At 34.5% G+C, this 11,945-nt stretch overlaps 1 protein-coding gene across 1 annotated transcript; it reads right to left on the bottom strand.

Annotated features, from left to right (window-relative positions):
- Positions 1 to 267: 267 nt before the first annotated feature.
- LOC115960187 (adenylylsulfatase HINT3) lies at positions 268 to 11,153 on the bottom strand. Its single transcript, XM_031078956.1, has 7 exons — positions 10,811 to 11,153; positions 9,642 to 9,697; positions 5,515 to 5,572; positions 4,456 to 4,522; positions 849 to 904; positions 577 to 630; positions 268 to 493 (listed from the first exon to the last, which is right to left on the bottom strand). The coding sequence occupies exons 1-7, from the start codon at positions 11,018 to 11,020 to the stop codon at positions 380 to 382; spliced, it is 615 nt and encodes a 204-aa protein (XP_030934816.1). The 5' UTR covers positions 11,021 to 11,153; the 3' UTR covers positions 268 to 379.
- Between the last annotated feature and the right edge of the window lie 792 nt (positions 11,154 to 11,945).

The following is an 11,945-nucleotide window of genomic DNA, read 5'->3' as shown; positions in this document are numbered from 1 at the left end:
TACTATGATAAATAGGGTGTTTTCAGTGAATCTACCTATGCCTTTATTTTTAATAATCTGATGTGAATAAATAAAAAAAAAAAAAAATTGAACTAGGGTCTTAGAAAGCATATTTAATTTTTTTTTTTTAATACTATTAAGTATTAAGGTGAAAGCCATGCTCTCTCTCCTGCCTGCCTTTGTTGCAAGTATTAAACTTCCAACACAAGCCACCTTTTCCAATCTAACAAAATTAAAAACAAAAAAAAAGGGGGTAAAGAAAATAAATACAGGTAGAAAATAAAACGATCCATTTATGCTAGTCAACCCAGAAAATCTGCATGTATTTACAAGATGCATACCATCATGGCATAAATTACAACTGCAGATCAATGACCCACTAATTTCCTGTGAGACCATTCTTGGTGTTGTTCGATACTGATAACTGTTCTCGAACACTATCTACAAGTTTAAAAACATCCTGGTCCAACTTTAGGCGACGCCTCCGTAAACTCTGCAAAACATCAACATTCACATATCTCTACCTCGTGTATGTTATTGTCCCAGAATTGAGAAATATAAGCAAGCAATACATACCTCAGAAGGCCACAAGCAATCATGCGCCTTTCGAGGGATTATATGAATATGAGTCTGAAATTTATATAGCAAAATTAGCAAAGGCTAATATTTTCCTATGTTTAGGTTTTAAGACAAACAAAAAAAACCTAGTCTACTAAAATAGTTGACAGGCAGCAGTGGTCCTGATGCATTTGACATTCAGTTTTAATAAGATCCAGACTTAATATTTTATAGTGGACATATCGGTACTTGAATATAGATGAAGAGGAAAAAAAATGATATTCACTTACATGAAATATAACTTGTCCAGCAGATGCACCATTGTTAACTACCAAGTTGAATGAATCTGCATGAAATACTTCCAGTTAAGTTGTTATAATGCTAAAATATTCCAAGCTATACTAGAGATGAAAACTTAACAACTAAATAGCAGTTCAATTCTGCTGGTATATATTCACATTCCACTCTAAACAGAGAAATGTATTGGAGTATATTTAAGCACTTTGAATTTGATGTGATTTTTTTTCTTTTTTCTTTTTTGGTTTTTTGGGGGGGGGGGGGGGGGTGGTGGTATATGAATGATAAGATTTCATTAGTCAAAACAAAGCAGAGAAACATAAAACTAACAGATAGAAACACAACAGAATATCTGTACCAAGACTGTTGCCAATACCTTATGCTGGACAACCAGCAACCAGAAATTTTGAACACCAAAACAACTCATGAAACCAACACAAAGTTAGGAATCTTGCACATGCTGTAGAGAATCCTGTTTCGTATTTTGTTTTTAATATTCTTACACCAAGTAACTCTTTTCTGAATCAGCTGCCTTTCTGTACTAACACTTCCCCCCAGGGGCGGAGCTAGGAATTTTGATTTGAGGGGGCCGAGATTAAACCATCTCATAGTGAGTCACAATTCAAGAAAAACTCAAAATACTACATATATGTTTTTGTGCATTAGTTTAATCAATGCAATTCTTATTAGCACTTAACAAAACTAAATGACCAATTAAGTATCTTAAGTTCATTTTCCCTTCTAAGTTTCTCTAGTCCTTTTAACAAACCATAAGTTCAAACCATTCAAGAAATTAAATATAAATATAACAACTACATATATAAGAAGATATAATATTTTTAGAAAATAAAAACAACAAAATCCTTATAAACCAATATGAAATTATATATAAAAATACAAGATGACTTTCACATTTGGCTGTTTGAGTAAAATGGAAGCCAAAAATGAAATTTTGAATAAAGCTTATTGATTGGTTTATTAAAAAAAAAAAAGGAGAAGAATACTCTAGTACTTCTCAAGATCTTAAAGTAATTTTTGCTAGTTCCAAATAAGCTCAACACTTGTTTTTGAGACAAAATTATAAATTTTATGCAAAGGAAAGAAGAATACAAAGCCAAAAGAATGGCCACAGCAAAATAGAGAAGGAAAAATAGCAATAGGTATATTCAATAATAGAGAGCAACATTTACTAGCAAGTAGCAACAAATGCGGAAAACAATATCAGCTTACAACATAGAGCAATACAATGTACAATAAAGAGCAATATCAGCTCAAACCAGATCAAGAAAAATATATTGAAGCTTTGGAATTGAAAAAGTAAAATTTCTAATCAAGCCAATGGTCTAACATGTGAAGGAGTTTCAATAGTAAAGACTAATAATAAATGAGGGAAAATATTAAAAGATGAAAAGCAAGTTTGGAAGGAACACTAAACGTGGACAAATGGGGGGGCCAAATAATTTTTCATGTAGGGGCCAGTTCTTAGAAATATGGTTCAAGTGCAATTTTACCTGCTCTAAATTTTTTTTTTTAACTTTTGGGGGGGGGGGGGGGGGCAGTTCTTAGAAATATGGTTCAAGTGCAATTTTACCTGCTCTATTTTTTTTTTTTTTTTAACTTTTGGGGGGGCCATCCCCCCCAGTCACCAACGTAGCTCCGCCCTTGCTTCCCCCACGTGATCTAGCATTCCTTTCAAGACAAATATGGTAGACCTTTTTTCTTGTATTTTGTATTCTTTCGATTTTTATAGTTAAGAAAATCTAAAATTGGTTCTCTAATACCTAATTTTCCATGAAATTTTAAAAGTGCCACAGCAGGTATCCAAAGACTACTAAATGATCCTGCCTCTTGGGCAGTGTACTTGCTGTTTAGCACAATATCAGTGACCCCATTGTACCATGATACCAACACTCTCTGTGAGTAACTATTTAGTTGCTTAATCAGATTCCTGCTATATAATCTTATCTTCTTTGTTGGATTTTTTAGATACACGTAGTTTTGTTTAACGCTTTGTTTCCCATTGTACACCACCTGTGTACCAGGGGAACTGCTTTCTTTGTTATACCTCTTTTTTATTTTCAATGAAGTTTTATTTACCGATCAAAAAAAAAAAAGCCAAACCTAAATTAGAGGACCACTTTCATCAGGTCTTATTTCAATCAGTGCAACTATTAGTCTATTACTGAAGATGGAGACTATTTATTACGGAAGGTGATACATCATGAAATTAATAAATTAGAACATATTGCCAACCTTAAACAAGCTGTAGTTCTCCCAGATTAAATAGGAGAGAGCACCTAATGGCTGTAAATAACACAAACAGATATATATATATATATATATATATGGGTGTGTGTGTGTGTCATGAAATTAATAAATCACAACATATTACCCACCGTAACCAAGCTGTTGCTCTCCCAGTTTAAGTAGTATATATGTGTGCGCGCGGGCATGCATGCATGTTCATAGCTTTATATATTACACCAGGTATCAAACTGACTGGTTGAATCCTAAATAACTTCTTACGAGACTCAATGTCAAGTTTACTACTGGGGTTATTTTTCTCCCTATAGCCCATACATTCCATGTTGATCTAAGTTAGAATCATCTCATTAGTGTAATCCTTATCAAAAAAATTTCTACTTTATATCTATAGATGGAATTTTGGGTTAGTGCATTTAATTAATGATACATATCGCCGTCCAAACAACAAAATTATGGCATGCATAATGGACATCATAGGCATGACTATCTAAGAATTTTTTTTTCTTTGATAAATAAAACAATCTAAGAATTTTAAGTTTGGATCATTGTACTTTTTGAATTCTCCGTCTGGGTGAGCTTATTTTCATCAGTTTATTTAGTTCATTGTGTAAAAATACAGTTATACCTTAAAAAGGTCATACTTTAAAAAGCCATACATTCTCTTTTGAGTTGAAAATAAGCTCATCCAAATGAAGCCTTTCCATTTTGTTTCTCTCCATTGCTTTTTTTAGTTTTCTTGTATGTTTCCCTCCTAGTACAACTGTGCCCTTTTCTTTTCCTTTTCCTTTTTTTTGAAACTTTTTATAATAAAGTTTATTAAACGCCATTAATCCCACCAAAGTGTGGTAAAGGGGGGTGTCTTCAGATATTTTTCAACGACTGCGTTCAAGACTCGAATCTGCGCACTTGTGCCCAAGATTACTGAGTGTTGGTTCTACCTAAAGAAGATTAGAACTAGTGATTTCTGCTTCACGAGGCATGGTTCTTCGACACCTAGACCAACCAATTGTAGAGTTTCAAAATTCTGAGAAAAGAATACAATTCGAGTATACAAATGACATGGAGTAGATTGGTGGCTTTTTTTCCAACGACCGGTATATGTTTTGTCTTTTTGGACCATCTGCATCGTCACAATTTAGCCAACCCAATCCAACAAAACCCAAAGCCACTACTAACTGTTTCTAAAGAAAAATCAAATTCCCATGCTGTTTGTATTTTATGCAATAACATTAAGGTAATCATGTAGGTGGCCATTTTAATTTTTATACTCTTTCGGTTAAAAAAGAAAGAAAAGAACAGTCATAATTGTGATTGCAGTGAGCCATAAGTACATACCACTGTCAGTAGCTTTCATTATTGCACTGCTGATGAAGGGCACTTTTGAACACATTGCAGCCACCACCTGCACAATAAGTTGACTAGGAGACATGAAAAGAATTTATATTTGGATGCCTAGAGAGAGAGTGAAAGAGAGAGGCATGCTATAAATCCTTTTACTGCTCTGTACTCCTTGCACAGATACTAATAACAAAGAACTTTAGCTTAATAGATGCACAAGAAATGAGAGAGTTGACATATCATGAGATGAAGCTCTAAAAATAAAAAATTGTTAGCCTCCTTGAATAACTTTAAAACATCCAACAAGATCTATATAGGTAAGAAAAAATGCATGTGCATATGTAAAAAATCTTCCACAGATATCATTGAATTCAAGGAAAGAAGCAGAGGCAGAACTACATATATGCTTAGGGGTAAACTTACTAAAATCTCAAGATTTACACTTTATATTTCAGTTTAATTTTACATTAAATATAGAGGTGTGTACCCCAAATATTCTTATTTCCTAGATGATATTATGAGCCTTCTAAGCTGACTAATTTTTCATAATTATTAGTACTTCGGCCCTCCCTATCTTGAATTTCTTGTTTGGCCCAAGAAAATAGGTTACATTGACTATCAAGAAATGCCTACCAAAGGAAGAGAGAGAGAGAGAGAGAGAGGGAGAGAGAGAGGGGGTGGGGGGACTATAGTTAAAATGCAAGTTGTCACTCCAAGTGCTCCTAAACAACAACAAAAGTAAAAAACAGGGCTCACAAAAATTATAATTTTAACTTCACTTCTTTGGGGTTTAACCGTTGATCTTCTTACACATGCACTTACGCATAATAGATTTTGATGCACACGTTAAAAAAATTCACTAACTACATTATCTAATACAAAGATGTTTAAAAGGAAAGCAACACTACTGTAATGAATGTCTACACTAGAAAATTTGTGAAGGCTTTCTATACATGATGCAAACTGATCATATCTCTATAGACATAATACAAAATGATTGGATCTACATAGATGTCATGTGATACAAACTGACTATACTCACTTAAAATTACTTACAGATGGTGGAGTGGCTTCCAATGAACAAAAATGAGATTTTGGGATGATAAGAGAATGCCTGGGGAACAAAGAAAAGACAAAATACAATAAATAGAAGACATAATGATGTCAAAAGAAAATCACAAACAATGCATCTCTTGGTTTTTTATTTTAAATTTTTTTTATTGGTATAGGGATCCATTCAGAGCCAATTTTAGCAACTCATTCCTTTTTCACCTGTAATTTGCAGGTGCACCCAATTAGTGTCGAAGGGGCCAAGAAAGGATAGATGGATGCAATACAGCTTCACTCAGCAAGTGAAAATAATCAGGTTTTGAGGTTTCAGAATTCCAATGGGATGAAAGAATTGCAAGAGGCATCAAGGCACAAAAAATTGCATGAAAGCATTCAGGTGGCACATAATGCTTGGCATAACAGCATTCTGAATTCTTATCTCTGAATCACATTGTAGGTTTCACACACAAAATTTGTTTTTGATAGGTAAGTAGGTTCACACACAAAAGAATAGGTTAAGTCTCTCAAGCACCTTGATTCATCACTAGAAGCAAAATTTGGTAGATCCAAGTTTCAATTATAACTGTGCAATGACTAACATTTGCAGTGCCCAAAAAAAAAAAAAAAAAAAAAAAAAAAAAAGAATTAAAAAAAGCATAAACTTTGTTGACCCTCTAATACTGGTGCATTCAACATCCCAATCTCTTAGAATGGTGAGTGGTCACTATATTTTTCAATTTTGATAAGAAGGTAACTATAGTAATAACTGATAGCAATTTTATTCATAATACTTTGCATCGTTTTCTCCCAATGTAAGCTTTACCCAAACATTAAGCTACTAATCCAAAATCTTACTCAACCTTCAAGTTTGTAGTGTCCACCATTAGTCCATTTTGAAAATGCTAAAGCAAACTTCTGTTGTCATCTCTATCAAGCCTTCCATTACGCTATAGCTTATATTATCACACCATATTTGTCTAATTCAGGGTTGCCAGCATACCGATATCTTACAAGTCACTACATTCTAGTAGAATTCAGAAATATTTATTCAATAAACGTTTAGAGCACTGGAAACGAGTTTTAGCCTTGCTAGCATATCAAGTGGGTCTTCATGTATTTAACTAGGTGAAAAATTCAGTTTTCGCCAATCTAAGTTTTGAAGTTTTTGATACCTGGTTAGTTCCAAAATTCTCTCTAATAGTTCCATGATGGTGATACAACAATGTAATTTGGATTCTTTTTCTTTTTGGTGAATTGGCAGTTAACACACACCCCCAATGGGCTTTGAGCTCACAACCTCCTCATTCACCCATTTTTATGGGAGAAGGTACTACCATTTGAGTTAGAGCTCATTGGCATAATGATGTGCTTTGAATTACTCACGTTATATTTACTTTTGATACTTGAGATTTTTTCACCAGTAGCAGCCCAACGGGCCTATGAGCTATATGATGAAGGCATTCTCTCCCATCTTTCTAACCTCAATCCTAGTTGTCTACCAATCTAGTTGGCACCCTCTCAATAGTGAGGTCCCTCCCCACCACCCCCCACCCCCCCCCCCAAAAAAAAAAAGAAAAAAAGAAAAAGAAAAAAAAATCAAGTTTCATTTAAAAATGGGTCCTTAGAGTTCGTTTCAAAACTTATATGTTGTTTGGATTAGCACTAAGAGGTTTTCCATTAATGCCTATAGAAAAACCTCATCTTAAACAGTTACCAAGTATTTGACTATTTGCTTGATTGAAGTTGGTGCTGAATTTCCAGTTTCATTGGATTTGCTAAGATCCCTGATGCTCACTCAACATAAACATGCTAACTCATCCTAACACAAGAAGCATGACTAACACAAGAAGCATCACAAGTAGATGCAAATATATCCTAATCTTTCCCCTCACCCCAAGCCCAGAAAAGAAGGGTTAATTCTGTTAGGCTTTAGAATTTGTAACCTATTTATGATTAGATACTACAAGTCTGTTTTCACAGGATGTGTCAAAATGCTCTGTTTATGAGTACAAAGAATTGAACAGCTATTAGCACGGATTAAAGGAAGCAGGATCTCTTCGTTGGCAATATTTCCCTCAGAAAACTCAGAAGAATAACAGGGTAACCAGGGCAGAGATGCAGAAAGCTGTGAAAGGAGATGTGGAATTGTAGGCAAGCTTTAAATCTAGTGACAAGCTCTTCCTCAAGGAGTACGCATGAAAGAATGAATGTAAAAGTTGTGAAGTACAAAGAAAGGAAGTTAACAAGGAATGACTTCAAGTAACAATTTCTAGCTGTCATTATGAGATAGGTTAAAGAAGATAATTTGAGAGAATGTATACGGGTTTGGTATGGTGGCAAATTAGTCATCTATAAGTATTTAGTGGTTAATTTGTAAGAAGAACAGGATGTAAATAATCAGAAATTTTGTACAATCTCCATAAAAAATTCCTAGATCTAGTGCTGCTCATAGGTCAGTTGGGCTTCGGTTGATGGTCAACCCGTCACTCGATCCAAGCACAATCACTTTGGAAATTTAACACCTGACATAGATCGATATGCATTGGTTTATTGACTGCCGATCTTTTTCGGATAGCCAGTCAAGCTGGTTGGATTCAATGGGTGGTGAGTCAGTTAACGAATAGTGGCTGGATGTCATCAAAGCAAGCAACAATGGCAGCAAAAGGGCAACAGCCAGCAAGCAGACCCAAAATCTCATTCCAACCACAAACCAATAAATTCTTTGGAATTTATCATTGAATGACTACGAAACAAATTTAACAGCAACAAAATTAGAACTAGACTTGCCAAGAATAAGAATCCATAAAATAACAAAAGAAGATCGTATCTAATGCTCAAAGCTCTCACTTTCTACTAGGTCTAAGAGAAGTGATTGGTAAATAGCTTTACCCCTTTTTTTTTTTTTTTGGAGAGGTTGATTCCTAACTCGAACCCACAACTTGTCACTTTTGGGGAAGGCACTTGCCATTGCACCAAAAATTCATAAAATAAAAATGACCAGAATTTAAATTCACACAAAACCTCCTAACTAAGACTACTATAAAGAATGAAAACCTTTTTGAATTAGAGAAAGTGAAACTCTTAGTCTGTCCTCTTTGAGTTTCTAGAGCTTGCATAATTGCATGGATTAGATTGGATGATGTGTTTGTGTGTGTGTGTGTGTGTGTGAGAGAGAGAGAGAGAGTGCGAGAGAGAGTATGGAAGGGCCAAAAAAATAAGGGCAGGGGGAGGAAGAGATAAGATAAGGACTTGTGTAAAAAGAGTGGAGGGGTCTAATCCTTATAACGAATGGCTCCTTGATACCTCTGCAGCCATAGAATTGCTCAAGTTTGGTAAACTTCAGGTCAGAATGAAAACCCGACAGTAACTGATATCTTCTGGTTGCAATCTTCAGAACCCATTGTCAACTGAAACAACTAAGATTTTGGAATCACCTGGATCAGCTTGGGTCAAGTCAGATGAGGCACTTTTGCAGGTTAACCCAGTTCAAGCAATTTTCTTAGAACTTCTGTTAGCAGCTCTACAGTTTTGTCAATTCTCCAATAAACCACATAATGTCAATATCATAGTAAAATCTAAACATCATTCTTATGCTCTACTGATCAGATCAATTATTCAGCTCTTTGAATTACTAGTTCTGTGCTAATTGTGTTCACATTCAGAACCAAATTGTAATTCATGCTTAAGAGGCGGCATATATTGGCTAGAAGCAAAAAGAGCCTTATAACTAATCCAGTTTATTTTATGGCATTGGGCCAAGTAATAATAATACAGATTGAACTGCAATTATCACGGCTTTAATAAAAGAAGCTTCAGCATGGAAAACCTTCAGTGTCCTAGCCCTAACTTATCTGCAGAGACAGAAGTTACTTGAAACCCCAAGGCTATAAAAGACACAAGGGTCGGCATAGTATGTGTACTGAGTAACATTGGAGATTTCTTTAAGCTCTCAAGTAACATAACCTATAGAAAAAATTTAAAAGGTAAAAGCTACATTACTTTTAAGGGTTAATATTTTAATAGTACCCATTAAGACGTGAACTTTAAACCACAGTAACTCACAAACATAAAGCAAAATGAAGCCATACCAAGCAAGAAGATATAAATTGCATCTTGGATGTATGATACCTTACCCATGACTCAGTGGATTTCTGTCCAAAATACACAGGCACATATCATCTTCATAGAGCTGCAGAATCAAATTCAATTGTAGAATAAGTAAAAGGAAGAACCAAAGTGATCAGAAAATGCATTTTCACAGCATAACAAGAAATGAAGGCAGCAGCTTTACATTATGCATAGGATTAGGTCTTGATTTGAAATGCTTTCAGAAGAACTCATATGGGAATTTTATATTTTTGCAACCACAAATGTCTGAAGCATTAAAAATCAAGAAATTTGGTTCTATATGATTATCTTTTCAAGCAAAAAAAAAAAAAAAAAAAAAAAAAAATCAGATATTCCAAGGGGAAAAAATAGATCTTGTACTTTGCCCCACAATCAAGACATTTGGATATTCCATGGAAATTGAGAGTAAAAATTATCATTTTTTTTTTTTTTAGAGATAATTACAATATGTTACTAACCCCGCAATTCAAAACTTTTCCCCGGTCCCCTAAGCACTTTGTGCATGGAAAAATATCAATTCAACTACATGACCTTTGACAAGAGTACAAATTATAATTGTTTATGAAATGAGCACACTTTATCAATCGGTCCAAATATTTATCATTGAGATTCATTAACATGCATGCATCTTATATATATCTCTCACATGTATGAGCAGTTTTAATCCTTAAATATAAAGTAACCCGGTTTAGTCTGCAGTAAAAAAAACTTATAGTGACTGTAACAAACTTAAAAACTTAAAGTCCTGTGAAGTAAGGACATGTCAGTTTTTAGTTTATTTAGATCTTTTTTTTTAAATGACTGGGCCCGTCTTTGGGTGTAAACCACATATACACGACCCCACCTACCACAATGTTTGGGTCTACGGCTCATCCCAAGCCTCCGGCCACGACGGGTTTTAAAGACCCATCGTGATTTAAATCGCACATAATCCTATTTTAAAGACCCAAGTGTAGTAAAGAGCCTCAAAAAAAAAAAAAAAAAAAAAAAAAAATTTGACAAATCAAAAATTGAGACCACGAAATTCTACTTATTCCTGTGCAAGCAATAAAATAAAATTCAAAAGTCAAAATTGGAAACCCAAATCGTGAAAAACCTTAAAATTCACATTTCAATTTTTCTTTTAACCAAAAAAAAAAAAAAAGGAAATATTAAAATTGAGGTGAATTATTACCTTAACAGACGGAGATTCGTTGATAATAATCTTGCAGAAAACGCAGTCGTTTTGGTGGAGATTCTTTTTGTTGTTCTCAATCTCAGAGTCCGAATTGGAAACCCGTGAAGAAATCAGGTGGGTCGGAGCGTGACCCGAATCCGACGCCCCGAGTGGACGGAGATGGGAACAGAGAATGGAGAGCCTCCTCCTTGCCTTTGCCTCCTCCATGTCATAAAACGAACCGTTTCACGCGAACAGCAATAGCGATGAACATATTGGTTTTAGAGAGAGAGAGAGAGAGAGAGTGATTGAGACAATGGCCGTTGGTTTTGGTTCTGGTTTTATCCAGAGAAATGAATGACTGTAATGTATGAAATATATATATATATATATATAATTATCATTACTAGGACTAACTAACCGACGGATCACGTTCTAACATACGTGTCAAGTTTTGCATATATAAAAAAAAAAATAATAATAATAATATAATCTAATATTAAATTTGTCAAAATTCATATTTAATAAAAAAAATTTATTAAATAAAATTGTATTGCTATTTTTAACAACCCACACCATAAATATAGAGCTACATTGTTGGTGCTATTGTCAATTTTTTTAGCAATTGAGTTATAAAAAAGTTATAAAAAAATTATATTTTTATATTCATTGCTTCTGTTTTTCAATTAAAATAACTTCTCTTTATCTCTCTCACTATTCTCTCTATTTTGTTCTTTTTTTTCACACCAGCTCTCTCTCTCTCTCTCTCCCCAGCCCTCTCGCCCAAGCCCTTTCTTGCTCGTCCCTCTCTCTCACTATGGTTCGTGGTTCCAGTTTGGTTCATGGTCTGATTTTCAACGGTGCTTTGGTGTCCGATAGTATTTTTGGTAGTCAGATGATGGGGCTTTAGTGGTCTGAATTGTGCTTTGATGGTCTGACCTATTGTCCAATAGGATTTTCTATGGTCCAATCTAATTTTCATTAGTTCTTCATGGGTCTGGTTTGATTTTTTATGGTGGTTGGTGTTTTTGTTTTTTCTTTTTCTTTTTCTTTTTTGGGCTGGTGGTGGTGGTGATGTGTTAGTGGGGTAGGGATTGTGATTTGGTTGTGATTTTGGTGGTTAGGGGTTGCAGTTATGGGTGTCGGTGTCAAT

Source organism: Quercus lobata, chromosome 9 (assembly GCF_001633185.2).
Source record: "Quercus lobata isolate SW786 chromosome 9, ValleyOak3.0 Primary Assembly, whole genome shotgun sequence".
Classification (NCBI taxonomy): domain Eukaryota; kingdom Viridiplantae; phylum Streptophyta; class Magnoliopsida; order Fagales; family Fagaceae; genus Quercus; species Quercus lobata.
Note: the sequence above shows the minus strand (reverse complement) of the source record. Positions and strands in the feature narration are given on the sequence as shown.